Here is a 12,799-nt window from a genome sequence, read left to right as displayed (position 1 = left end):
ACGGTGGACAAGAGGCGCCTTTCAGTGTGATGCAGCCCACCATGCCCGGGGAGGGGCCCTGCTCCCTGAGGGGTGCAGCACTGCTCGGGGCAGGGAGGTGGGCATCCGTCAGAGTAGGAGGCCATGTCAGTCCTCAGACCTCCCATCCAGGCAGTACTAGCCACAGATGCTATGCCGAGCCCACACCTCACCTGACAGGTGCTGGGCTGATGGCTGGTCATGGGTGCTCAACAGCTGGGCCTGGATGGTCTCCACCACCCTCTTGAAACGGCGACTGGGGCCTGGGGAAAGACTGGCAGTCAAGGCACTGGAAGAACCAGTAAGGAGGAAACACAGCCACCAAGTTGTCTGGCTTACCTGAGAGTAAAGTGAATGTGACTGAGTAGATGCCATTCTCCTTCTGGGCCTCTCCACCCTCAGTGTAGGTGATATCCACCTGGAACTTCACTGGCTTTTGGAACACTGCTGGGCCCCCTGTCGCCTTGTATTCAGCCCTGAAGCTTGTCTGGGAGATAACGCTGTGGCTGAGGCTGGGGATCTGCAGTGTGCACATGTTGGACATAAGTGTAGCCTACCAGCAGGCCCCACTAGTCCACTCCTGGCCCTCGGGGGAGGTGGCCACAGAAGAGCCAGCACTAAGTGGGCACCAGACACAAACCCAGCCCTCCAACCCTCCTCCAGTTTTGGAAACCAAGTATGATACAGAAGACTAATACAACAAGAGAAACACTTCAGAGCCCCCTTGCTAAGCTAGCCGGAGTACAAGCTAGCCACTACTACCCTGTGTTTCCCAAAGAGTCCTTAAACTGGAAAGAGCTACAACTCTTGATTCAGGGGCAGGAATGAAGGGGCATCACAGCAGTGACCAGGAAAGCAGAGCCTTTGTGGATGTAGGGGCGTGTGAGTTCACAGCAGTGAATTCTGGTCACATTGACTTCACAGTAGCAAGCACAAAACTAGAAAGCAGTCAGGGTCACCCCAGCATACAGACTAGCCACCATGGTGAAGTGGATGGGAGCCCCATGCTGGTAACCCAGGGGCCTTATGAAGGATGTAATGGACGGGAGTGAGGAGGAGGCAGGCTCAGATCAAAGGGGAAGAACGCTAAGGAGACATCGGCAGGCCGTGAGTCTGGCCAATCTCAAGTGTGACCACTCTATTGGAAATGGTCTGAGGCTTCTAGCAGACATTCTCAGCTGTCCCCAGGAAATCCTTCAGCTATAGTCACAAATATGGTAACTTGAAAGGCTCCAGGGCAGAATGTCCAAGGCAAGGACACCCTGGAGCAGAGCCTATCTTAAAACAAGGCAGGTACCTTAAGATAAATAGCCATGGGAAAGATGACTCCCCGGGGCCAGAAGTCAGCATATTGAGGCCCTGGGGTAGGAAGGACATGCTGAGGAACGTCTAAGAGGCTGGCCCAGCATAACGCAGTCCCTACACAGGAGTCAGGAGGGACAGGGTCAATTCAGCGTACTCTGGGAGTTCACATCCTGGCTGGGAAGTCTCATCTCCAGTCTTTATGTGCCCTTCTGCTTCTCAGATCCTAAAGATGCCTCCACAATCCGAGAGCCCCAGCCTCTGCAAGCAAGCTCGGGGCCACAGGAGGTCACAAACTTCCAATGAAGAGGGAGCATGGGAAACAGGCTCTGGGCCTCAAGATATTAAGTGGGTATTGTCAGAGCCTACACAGATCTCTCAGGGTTCCCACAACCTCTTCTTGATTCATGTGGCCACCTGTTCACCCTCAGTCTCAGGGAGGTTTCACCTGGAAACCAGCACACCCCAGCCATAGGCAGTTCCCCATTCCCAGAGATGCTGTGCAACTCCCAGCAGGCTGAAGACAGTGGTGGTCCAGGCAGAAGAATAAAAGGGCAGGTGGGTGTTCAGAGTTAGTGTGAATGAGAGGTCCTATGGTCTGCCTGGAGGCTGGGCCCATGGGTGAGAGTGTCCACCTAGCTCTGCCGTGACCTCACCGACAGAAAGGCATGAACGATGTCAGCCTTGATAGAGCTCAGGGGCTTGTCCTTGATCACCACAAAGATCTGCTCCTCCTTCTCCAGGTTGATGAAGTTCCCGAACCATGATTTCTTGGCCAGCCTAGGCAGAGCAGAGACTGTGATGATGGGGGTGTGATGCCTGGTCCACTTCTGTAACCTCCATAGGGGCTGGGGCAGTAGAGCCTCCACTACAGAGCTCCCCACATCCCAGACCAGCCATGTGGCCCTTAATACCTGACACATCCATTCCTCTAATTCTACAATACAACACTAAACTACAATACAACAATAAACTCACCCCACAAACAAGATAAAACCTAACCAAATACCTCTTACATTAACCATAAACCAAAACCCTTAACCCTAACCAAACTTCTCTAACCATAACCTCTAACCTTACTGCAACATCCACCAACCTAGACCCATATCCCCAGCCTGAGCCCCATGTCACTAACTCACAACCCATGTCCTTAACACCAACCCCTTGACCCAAACTTTACAACGCTAGCCCCAATCCTAGGTTCTAAATTATAAATTTCACTACAACACACTCCCAACCACAAGCCCTTGACTCCCACAGGGATGTCTGCGTGGCACTTGCTAGACATCCCACTGTGTAGGGCAGGGGACAGGAGAGGGTGTCTAGGTTTTGCCCTCTATTTGGGTCCCTACATTTTTATGAATAAGCATGCTGTACACCTTCCTAGCAGAAATGTTCCCAGCCTACTGCATGCTAGTGCATGCTACAGAGTCTGGTGGGGCTCTCTGAGATTATGTGGCTCCAAAGCTCAGCTGGTAGAGTAAGATCCCTGGCAGACCCTCAGGGTCAGTTAAGGAAGGGCCTGCCCAGAGCTCCTAGAGCCACAGCCTCATCTAGGTTGGGCATACATTGCCCACCCAACAAAAGACTAGTTTTCTTCCCATGATAGTACTTGGCTACCACTCCACCACTGCCCAGCTGGCCTCAGATGTCTGGCCAGGATACACCAATACCACCTCATGTCCACTGTGACACTCCTCAATGCATGTACAGTTTCCTAAATTGTGCATACTTTACTTTTTTGGTTTGGTTTTGGTTTTTCAAGACAGGGTTTCTTTTTGTAGCCTTAGCTGTCCTGGCTCTCTTTGTAGACCAGGTTGGCCTCGAACTTGCAGAGATCTGCTTGCCTCTGCCTCCCCAAGTGCTGGGATTTCAGCCGTGTGCCATCATGCCCAGCCATACTTTACTCTTAAGTGGAACCTCTGCCAGTCCAAAAGGATGGAAGGCAGACGTCATGCTTCCAGCCTCACTTGTGGGGTCCCACCCATTCCCTTCTAGCCATGTGCACAGCTGAAGCTCTTGCCACCTTGCTGAAAAGACCCCAGCCCAACCTCACCATGGGTAATTGGAAGAGATTCTTTCCTAGCCCTAGAGACCACAAAGCAGAATGCCCAATGAAGTCATTGCTAGACATCTGTCCCAGAGATCCTAGGGGAGGCCTAGCTTCAGGCTGTCTTATAGCAACTCTCAGTCAGCATGACCAGGCCGACTTCTGGCTGGTGTAGATGCAGTGGGGGGCACAGCCAGCCCTCCAGTCAGATGCATTCCTGTATCAGTGACTCAGAGAGGCTAGCCACTGGGAGAAGTGGCCACAGCAGCGGCATGTGTTCAGCGGTGTTCATGTGGCCCACTTGAACAAGAATATCTGCTGTGCAGCACCAAGCCTCTGTTAACCTAAGCTGAGTGGAGGGTTTCCTGGCTTGTTCCCCCCCACCACCCAGGATGGTTCTTCTCTGTGGCTGACACAGATCCCAGCCCCTCTGGGCTTCTGCTGTCAGCTCTGTCCAGTCCTATGTGCACAGGCCCCTGGTGTAGGCACTTGCCCCACCTGTACCCAAGGCCTGGGCCTGGGCCCAGAGACTAGCAATGCTCAGAATATTTTGAAGCAGCCAAGTGGTTCTAGAAAACACAAGTGTTTCTGTCTGAAAGTCACAGATGCAAGCACACTTGGCTGGTATGGCATGTGAGATATAGCCATATCTGAAAGAAGCTGGAGCATCAGAGGGGATTGTGTAGCACAGGATGACATAGCTCATGCCAAAGCTCTGGTGTCCATATTGCTGGGCCCTGGTGCTAGCCTGAGCACACTGAATTTGGGGAGTGGGCCATAAAGGCACAAGAAAGAAGGGCCTAGGGTGATGGACAAAAATGTTCAGCTTGGTGAGCCCCCAAACCAGCTGAAGGCACTAGAGAGAAGGGTCTGGAGGGGTGAACTCCATAGACCACTGTAGCTCCTGTGGCTTCTAGCCAGCTGGCTTGACAGCATGAGGACAACCAAGGCAGCCAATCCTAAGACAGCACTCCTCCTGGCTATAGTTCTGTGCAGGCTAAGACTGATGAGGGACTGGTGGACGAAAAGGAAGGGGTCAAGCCCTCCTGGGCCACTGCAGGGATTGGGGTCAGGGTAGCAAAGCCTCCAAGGGTCTTGATCAAAGAGGAGGCGGTGGAAGGGCAAGGTTTTCTCACTGGCCTCAAGCTCCTGTCACAGATTTCCTACTTTTCCTAGAAAAAATAAAACACACACACACACACACACACACACACACACACACACACAACACGCTGGAGAGATGGCTCAGAGGTTAAGAGCACTGTCTTGCTCTTCCAGAGATCCTGAGTTCATCCCAGCAGCCACATGGTGGCCCACAACCATCTGTAACATGATCTGATGCCCTCTTCTGGTATGCAGGTACAACACTGTATATATAATTAAAAAAAAAAAAAAAAAAAAAAAAAGCACTGGCTGTTCTTCCAGATGATCCAGATTCAATTCATAGCACCCACATGGTGGCTCACAGCTGTCTATAACTCCAGTTCCAGGGGATCTGACACCCTTGCACAGACATGCAGGCAAAACACCAATGCACATAAAATGAACAAATAAATATATCATTTTTAAAAATGATCCTAGACCTAGCCTAGACAAAAACAGCCGTGTGCCCCCAGAGCTGTGGGGCAGGTCCAGTGAGCTTAGGCCCCTGAATCCTGGACAAAAAGACTGCACAGGAAGCACTTCTACTGCTCTCAGTGGGTTAGCACAGAGCAAGCGACTTCCCACAGCTTCTTACTGAGTGCTGGTAACACAGTGGAGGCCTTTCCTCCTGTCTGTCCTCTGTGTGAGGTCGCACAGCGACAATGATGCAATGGTCTTTGCCAGTGCTTCCTCCTGTCGCAGCATAAGGTATTTCCCTACTTTCACATCAGTAGCCACTGAGGAAGTGACTACTGAGAGGCCACACTATACAGGCACTCTCCATCTGCAGGGTGGGTATACTGGGCCCATCTATATTCCCTTCCATCCATCTGAAGGCTAGAGGCACTCTGTCTGTCACAGGCCTCTGCCAATAACCCCTCTCCGAAGCATCACAAGCCCACCAGGCTACTGGTGCTCTACCTGGGCCCTATATCTTGTAGCTGTCCTTCCTCCCCAGAACAGTCCCATTTCTCCTTATGTCCAAACCATCCCTTGTGATCCCTTAGACACCAGGGAAGCCCAGAGCACACTCACTTGCCCCTGGCCAACCCTAGATTCCTCTGAGCAGAGGTAGGACATGTCCCACCACTGGCATTTCTCATGTGGACAGGACCTAAAGTTCACAGAAACTCATGGGTTGTCAGGCCAAGGGGTTCAAGCCAAGGATCAAAGCCCTCAGGTAGTTACCCCCTGCCCAGTGGGAAAGATCCTAGGTCCCTCTCTTACCAGCCTCAAGCAAAGCTACTTACTCTGGAGAGGATTCTGGGGTCAGGTTGGACATCTCCTCTGGCGTGGGAACTGTACACAGGAAAGGACAGGGCAAGGTTGGTGACTGCTCCAGGTTTGAGTCTCAGGACCATGCCCAGTTTGCCCTGCTGGCTCAGGGTGCTGTCCATGCTGTGACACTGAGACCCCATTGTGCTTCTTTGGGCCCCAGCCCAGCCCAGCCTCTATAGACTCACTGACCACCCAAAAGGCCTCTTTGGACATAGCTGCTGCCTAGAAGATGACAGAGCATCTATCTTCTCCTTAAAGGTATAGGGCAGTGCTTGTGGAGAGGCCCACAGACCTACCAGCTGCAGGCATGTTCCATCTGAGCACTGCAAGACTCCCACCTATGCAGACTCCACTACCCACCCAGCCCCACGTCACTGCTAACCTTGCAGTTTCCGGCGGTGGAAGCGAGGTGAGCCCAGGAAGCTGTTCTTGATGGAGTTGAGTCGTGTCCGCCAGGGCACCCCTCCAACACTAGGGCTGGATGGTGGTGTGGGGTTGGGTGTCCCAGCTGGGCTCTCCTTTGGCGTGTGGACAGGCGTCCCTTTGGGGGTAGGAAGGGGACTACCCCTTGGTGAGGGGTGAGGGGTCACCTGTATGGTGGGGACAGATTTGGTGTTTGGTTCAGTCCCAGTTGGCAAGAGCTGGGCAGGGCCCAGCAGGGTAGGGGGGCCAGGGGACAGGGCCAGTGGAGGGCCAAGGCTGGCTCCAGGAGGCCGGGTCTGGGTGCAGGCCGGGAGCGGGTTGGACTTGGTGCCCTGCAGCGGCTTGTCAGTCAGCTTGGCCTTGCACGGCAAGGTCTGAGTCTTGGGGTTGGGCCGCAGGGCGGCCTGTGGAGAGAGGACGTGTCCTGGCCGAGTGGTGCTCCGACAAGCTTCGGGCTCCGAGGAGGTGGCCGGGGGGCAGGCCACATAGGGGAGCTCAGGGGGTAGAGGGGGCAGGACAAACTTCCTAACAGGCTACAGTGACGCAGAGTGGTATCAGGAGGGGTGACCGAGAAGCGGATCCCATGCCCACCCCACCCACATGCACACATAGCAGCCAGGATCAGCAAAAGCAGTCAAGCAGGACCCCAAGCAGGACCAGAGGGAGGGGACAGGCCAGGGGGAGGTTTGCCACAACAAAACACAACACAAGTGACACACGAGAAAACGGACAACACAAAACAAAAGAACATGCAGTTAGCCAGAGCCCAGCAGCAGAGCAGCAGCCAGGAGGGAGCCCACAAAGGAGGCCTGTGTGTAAGGCAGACAGGGGGCTTCTTCTCAGTCTGTGGAGGCCTTGCTCCCCACCCCCAGGCACTCTGGCTGGGGTCCCTTTTATTTCCTGAGGCTAGCCCTGTAACCCAAGGTTTCAGTGGGGTCGTCACTCACCCGAGGACTGCTGAGTGGACTTGTAGAAAGGCCTGAGGAGGCACCACTGATGGAGCGAGACCTGGAGGTAACAGAGCAGAGTGTTCATTCAGCAGCAGAGGATCCCCAGCCCCTATCCCCTAGGTGGCCTTTCCAGGGGGCCTGGGGGCCTGGGGGCCTGATCCAGAGCTCCAAGGCTTCTATCATGCCGAGGAAGGTCTCTGGAGGCATGGCTGTGTCACAGGTCATCCTGTGGGCCTTGGCTGTCACCATCCAGGATGCAGCCAGGGTCTCTGGGGCTCCTTCCCACACAAAGGAGCCACCCACCTGTGACTCCAGATCAGGCACAGGAAAAGGTACTAAGGGGCTCTCAAGAAAAGTCCACAGACAGCTCTGTGGACAGAGGTGCAAGAACACACTATGGGGGATTCCTGTGAACTAGATCCAGCCTCATGCATTCCATCACCCTGGCACCCAAGTCCAGCCTCTCCAGGGCTATACTGTACAGAATTCAGCATGTAGTTCACTACCTGGGCACCTGTCCAGTCCTTTCACGTCCATAGCTACCCACAAGAGAAGCCCAGCTCACGGCCTTCATATTAACCCACCGTTTCCCACTGGGCTGAAGACCTAGCCTGCAAATAGCCGGTGGCAGGTGCTAGCCCTGTGTGTCCATTCCAACATGATGAATAGCTACCCTGCAGGTCAGAGACCCGGCCTTGCATCCAGTTCACCATGAGAAAGGACACAAAAACAGGTCCACCTCTGGCTGTGGGACCCGCCATCTTTGAAGGGAAAGGTGGGAGTGGGGATGCAGCCACAGGAGAAAGAGGATGAAAGAGCATTAGAACAGCTTGCACTGCCCTGGCCCTGGCCTGCCCACCACCAGCCAGACTGTATCCAATGGGTCTCTGGTTCCCACCTGGGCAACTCCCAGCTCTGTTGGCTCCTTGCTAGCTGCTGACCAGAGCCCTGTGTTCATGACCTCCAAGTGTCTCCACTTACTGCTAAAGGAGCCCGAGGAACAATGGAGACCTATGGCCAGGGCATCATGCCTTGGTCAGAGTGGTACCAGGGCTCCCTCTGGGGACAGAGGTCCAGGTATACAGCTAGGAGCCAGTCCCTGAGAAGATGGAGATGGTCATACCAGGAGGCAGGGGAGAGGGGATGCAGCCATGAGCAGTGAGGGCTAGGCATTTGATCCCACCATGCCAGAAAGGAACATTGCTGGGCACAAGGGAAGATGAAGGGAAGCTGAAACATAAGCAAAGGAGCCACATCAACCTCTCCTCTGTCCAGCAATGCTGGAGTTGAGCTGCAGTATGTCCAAAGGAGGAAAGATGACTCCAGCGCCAAGGGCAACCAAGTGGGCAAGAGGCAAGCAGGAAGGGGCACAGGCAGGTACATGGGGCCGTGTGCAGCTCAGCAGGATGTGGCCCAGCCAATCAGCAGCATGAGTGGGCAGCAGCTGTTACTGGCCTGCTACCACCTGCCAGGGGCATGGGACACTTAGCCACTTCATCTAAACTGGCCAGCCCTTGTGAGAAGAGCATCCAAGGCCATCCAGACAAAAGAGTGGCAGGGGGTAGCAGGCCTGCAACTATAAGGCATGTTTGTGCAGGGTGCAGGGTGGTACCCCTGACTTCGGCCTATGCAAGCCTTGAATATGTGGGACTCTGCCTTGAGCTGGCCATGGGCCTTGCCCCAGCAACCCACCCCTCCTTGCATCCTCACAGCTGGCCAGGCCAGGCCGGGCTCTTCCTCTGCCCTGCCGCATAGTTCCATTCCCAGAAAGGAGAGGTGGAAGTGTCTGTCAGTAAGCCCTGCCTCCAGGCTGGCCTCTGTGTGCCCGGCTCAGGCAGGAGTCCTGCATCTAGGGCTGGGAGGACAGGATGGATGGGCAGGGTGTATACCTGTCTTCTTTGCTGAATTGGGGATGGGCTTCAGCGATATCCAGGCTTTTACTGAACACTGCTTTACTACAGCAGGAACAAAGCGAGAAAACAGAGTTACTGCCCCGGCCACACGCACGCAGGTCAGCTGCTGGGCCATGTGCTGCCTGGCCACACCAAACAAGCCCTCCAAGCATGGCCCGCCAACCCCAGGCCAGTACAGAGATGAAGAGAGAGGAAGGGGACAGAAGCCACAGCACAGCCTGCCCTGGGTGACCTTCTGGGTAGGGAGGTAGCCAAGCTTAGAGATGTCTAGACTCACCACCAGCCACGGGATCCCTGGCCCCCACCAGCGGTCCCATCAGAGCTCAGTATCAAGTGGTAAAACCAGAGCAGATGCAGGCTAAGATGTGCCAGGACAAAGGGCCTTCTAGATTCTCTTGGAGACAGCCGCCACCCCACAGATGGGCCCACCCTGCAGCACCTAAGCCTGGAAGCTGTATTAGAGGCCAGGGAAGCTCACTCAGGTTAGATGTCGGAAGAGCTGAGCACTGCCCCTCAGCTACCTTCGGGTTTCAAGGGAGGCCCGGGAACGGCAACTATCTCTCAAGTAGCTGGCATATCCTAGAGCTACTGGGAGAGCCCTGGTGAGGTGAAGCATGTCCACAAGAGGCAGAATCCCAGAGAAGGGTTAGGAAGGAACATGGCCAAGAGGGACCCTTGCTGTCCCGCCTTGTTGCCAGAAGCTGAGGGACTGTGGGCCATGGCTGGCTGGAAAGTTGGAAGAAGTTTCTCAAGGAGTGAAACTTTTAGACTGGGGTATGAGCCAGCCTGGATCCACGGGGAGGACCTAATGGGACAGAAATACCAGCACACTAGAGTCACGGTAGAGGAAGTGCTATCTTGATGACTACTTAGCCACCTCATGGCTCCCGGCTCCTGGCTTGCACCTAGGCTCCCAGCAGGAGAAATGAAGTGGGTGCTGCATGCAGAGGACAAAGCTGACTCTACTGGCAGGGCCCGTGGCATCACCCAGCTCCAGGTCTGTCTACAGATGACCAAAACTCCCGCCTGTTAAGGAGCTGCACTCAGCCAGAGCAGGCTTGGCAGGCTCTACATGCCCATCTACTCTCCCGAACTGTACATCCTGCCCACACTACTACTACTGGCCACATGGAGATGGCCAAGCATCAGGGAGGGACAAGCTTGCTGAGCAGGGGTTTTTGGACAAAGCTGCGCCACACCACAGCCCAGCTCAATCCAGATCAAAGACAGCCAAGCCAGGGAGGGACAGGCCTGATGAACAAGGGGTTCTGAATATAGCTGTACCCATATCACAGCCCAGCTCAATCAAAAACAGACCAGCCTAGTCCAGTCCACCCCACTTCAGCTCAGCCCAGTTCAATTTAGTCCAGTCTAATCTACTTCAGTCCTGCCCACCTTAACCCAGCCCAGGATAGTCCAGTTTAGTACAGGGCAGACCAGCTCAGTCCAGACTAGGTCAGACCAGACTGGTTCAGTCTAGCCCAGCCTAGCTTAGTACAGGCCAGCACAGCTCAATCCAGTCCAACTGAGTCTAGTCCAGCCAAACCCAAGTTAGTTGAGTACAGTCCAGCTCACCCTAACCCAGTCCAGTCCAGTCCAGTGCAGCCCAGCTCAGCCCATGCAGCCAGCCAGCATGCTTAGCAAGTGAACTCCAGCCCAGTCCAGTGGCCTCAGTCCAGCAGGGATAGTGGGCAGAGACAAGCAAAGCCAGACTAAGGGTAGTAGGCTAACAGCCTGATGCTGCCCTGGCCAGGGCAACAGGAGGGAGGCTTGGGCCCCCAGGGCCAGCACATACCTTTGGCCATGCTGGGCCATCTCAATGGCTCTCCGTGCAGGCACTGGGGAGCCACCATCTGTCACACTGAGCACTTCCATGGACTTGCGCTCAGGTCGCCGCTTGCCATGCCGGTTCAACATTGGGGAGTCCACACGCTTCCGGGGAGGGTCTGTGTGCAGACTGGAGTCAGGCTGGGCCAAGAGCCAGGAATATAGGGTACAGGGTAGGCTGGAAGCTTTATACCTATCTCATTCCTAGGGGGCAGGTCCTCATCCTCGTGGCTGGGTGGGTACCGTTCTTTCCGGTCCAGGAGGAGGAAATAGATCATCTTTTCTTGATTCTCCCTGCAGGTAAGAGGTGCCAAGAGGGTAGGCATGTGATGACATGGTGCTTGACAGTGGCCTTGCAGGGACTCAGGCTATGGCCACCTGCCTTGGAGGGTTCACAGCAGGCAACAAGGATGCCCCTAGAACAGCTAGAACTTGGGGCATGGAGACCAGTGACTAAACCATCCCTATCCCACCCCAACGTACTCCTCAGATAGCAGGTCCTGCAGCAGCTTGTTGCGGTCTCGGAAACAGCCCAGCGAATGCATGCTATCCAGCACATCGGGGTCAATGTCTTCCAGGCTGGGCAGTGAGCGGATCTGCACCTTGCGTGGGATTGGTTGTTCCGGCTCTGGCTCATTCTTGCCACCTCTGTGGATGACACGGCACCCAGCAGCAGTCACTCATTTCTGGCCAATCCTGAAACCATTCCACCCACCCTGAAGTGGCCAGGAGGGTCGTAGGTCCACCCTCACATGAGCCCAAGTCCTCCTGCTGTCTCTGCACCCTGCCCTGCAGACCTCCTGCATCCTGCAACAGCCGCTCAGGGAGGTGGAAAGTAAGGTTATGGCAGCCCAGAGCTGGCTGGCACCCTCCCCCCTTCCTAGCAGGCCCTGCAGGCCACAGCAACAGGCAAAGCAGGCGTTAGTGGGCAGAGAAGCTACTTACATATACCATATGTGTTTCTGAATGTGCTCTAGCTACAAGGAAAGAGAAACAGGGGGTTAGTACCAGGGGGAGCCCACGTTAGGAGGTAGGGGGCCAGAAGGGGAGAGTAGGAGAAGGCAGAGCAGGGGCTGCATTCTCAGAGGCCCAGGCCGGCACCCCTACCCCTGCCCCCACCCCAGATGCAAAGGAAATAAAGCCAGGGAAGGAGAGTCTAGGGGACAGGGGTCCATGGAGGAGAGAGGCAAGGAAGCAAGCAGCACCCTGGGGCACCTGTCCTGCCTGCTTGAGTCCTCCCAGATCAGAGGGCATGAGTGAGGAACCAGTCCAGGAGGCAAAGCCAGTAGGCTGAGAGGGGCTGGGTGCAGGTGCGGGCAGGAGGCTGGGGTAGCCCACTACACTTTTTTCTATATCCTGACTCAGAGACAAGGCTAGCTTGCTTTGTCAGAGAGGGCAGATGATACCTCTTCAAGGAGAGGCCAGCCCACCAGGCATCTTGCTTCTTTTACACGGACAGATGCTGTGTGGCTCAAAATGAGTTGCTGGGACTTCCCCTGCAGCCTTTGCCCACCCCGTAGCTGATGGAGCTGTGAGGCTCACATTGCCAGGAAGTGTGCTACAAGGATGTCAGAGGGGCAGGATGGCAGTAAAGGAGGGAAACTCTCCAGGGCTCACCTGAGCCAACTACTCACAGGCTCAGGTCTGCCACATACCACACTTGTGCCCCTAAGATTTGTACACAGGCCCCCTATACCTCAGCACACACACACACACACACACACACACACACACAGAGAGAGAGAGAGAGAGAGAGAGAGAGAGAGAGAGCTATGTAGCTATGTACAGATAACACACACGGGCACTCACCTTACAAGCAGCTGAGTGTAGCCACATGCACATACCTATGCACATCTGCACCCATATACCTCTGTGTATAGGTGACACATACCTGA

The 12,799-nt window shown here is 54.9% G+C and overlaps 1 protein-coding gene across 18 annotated transcripts in view; it reads right to left on the bottom strand.

The window, feature by feature from the left end:
* The window catches only part of Brsk2 (BR serine/threonine kinase 2), a 51,410-nt gene that overhangs the window by 5,437 nt on the left and 33,174 nt on the right, over positions 1-12,799 (bottom strand). For 13 of the 18 annotated variants that reach the window (XR_007830627.1, XR_007830628.1, XR_007830629.1 and 10 more), the window contains 11 exons: positions 11,850-11,881; positions 11,388-11,552; positions 11,098-11,198; positions 10,873-11,023; positions 9,054-9,119; positions 7,162-7,222; positions 6,174-6,381; positions 5,764-5,812; positions 1,977-2,100; positions 358-538; positions 192-281 (listed from right to left, as the gene is read on the bottom strand). Coding sequence is in view for 15 of the 18 variants with exons in the window: in XM_051145676.1 (XP_051001633.1) it covers positions 192-281; positions 358-538; positions 1,977-2,100; positions 5,764-5,812; positions 6,174-6,381; positions 7,162-7,222; positions 9,054-9,119; positions 10,873-11,023; positions 11,098-11,198; positions 11,388-11,552; positions 11,850-11,881 (1,228 nt within the window). In the remaining 3 variants the exon portion in view is untranslated. The remainder of the gene's footprint in view (positions 1-191; positions 282-357; positions 539-1,976; positions 2,101-5,763; positions 5,813-6,173; positions 6,382-7,161; positions 7,223-9,053; positions 9,120-10,872; positions 11,024-11,097; positions 11,199-11,387; positions 11,553-11,849; positions 11,882-12,799) is intronic. The other 5 variants (XM_051145682.1, XM_051145673.1, XM_051145675.1 and 2 more) reach the window with 1 other exon arrangement.

This window comes from Acomys russatus, chromosome 5, assembly GCF_903995435.1.
Source record: "Acomys russatus chromosome 5, mAcoRus1.1, whole genome shotgun sequence".
NCBI classification, from domain to species: Eukaryota; Metazoa; Chordata; class Mammalia; order Rodentia; family Muridae; genus Acomys; species Acomys russatus.
Note: the sequence above shows the minus strand (reverse complement) of the source record. Positions and strands in the feature narration are given on the sequence as shown.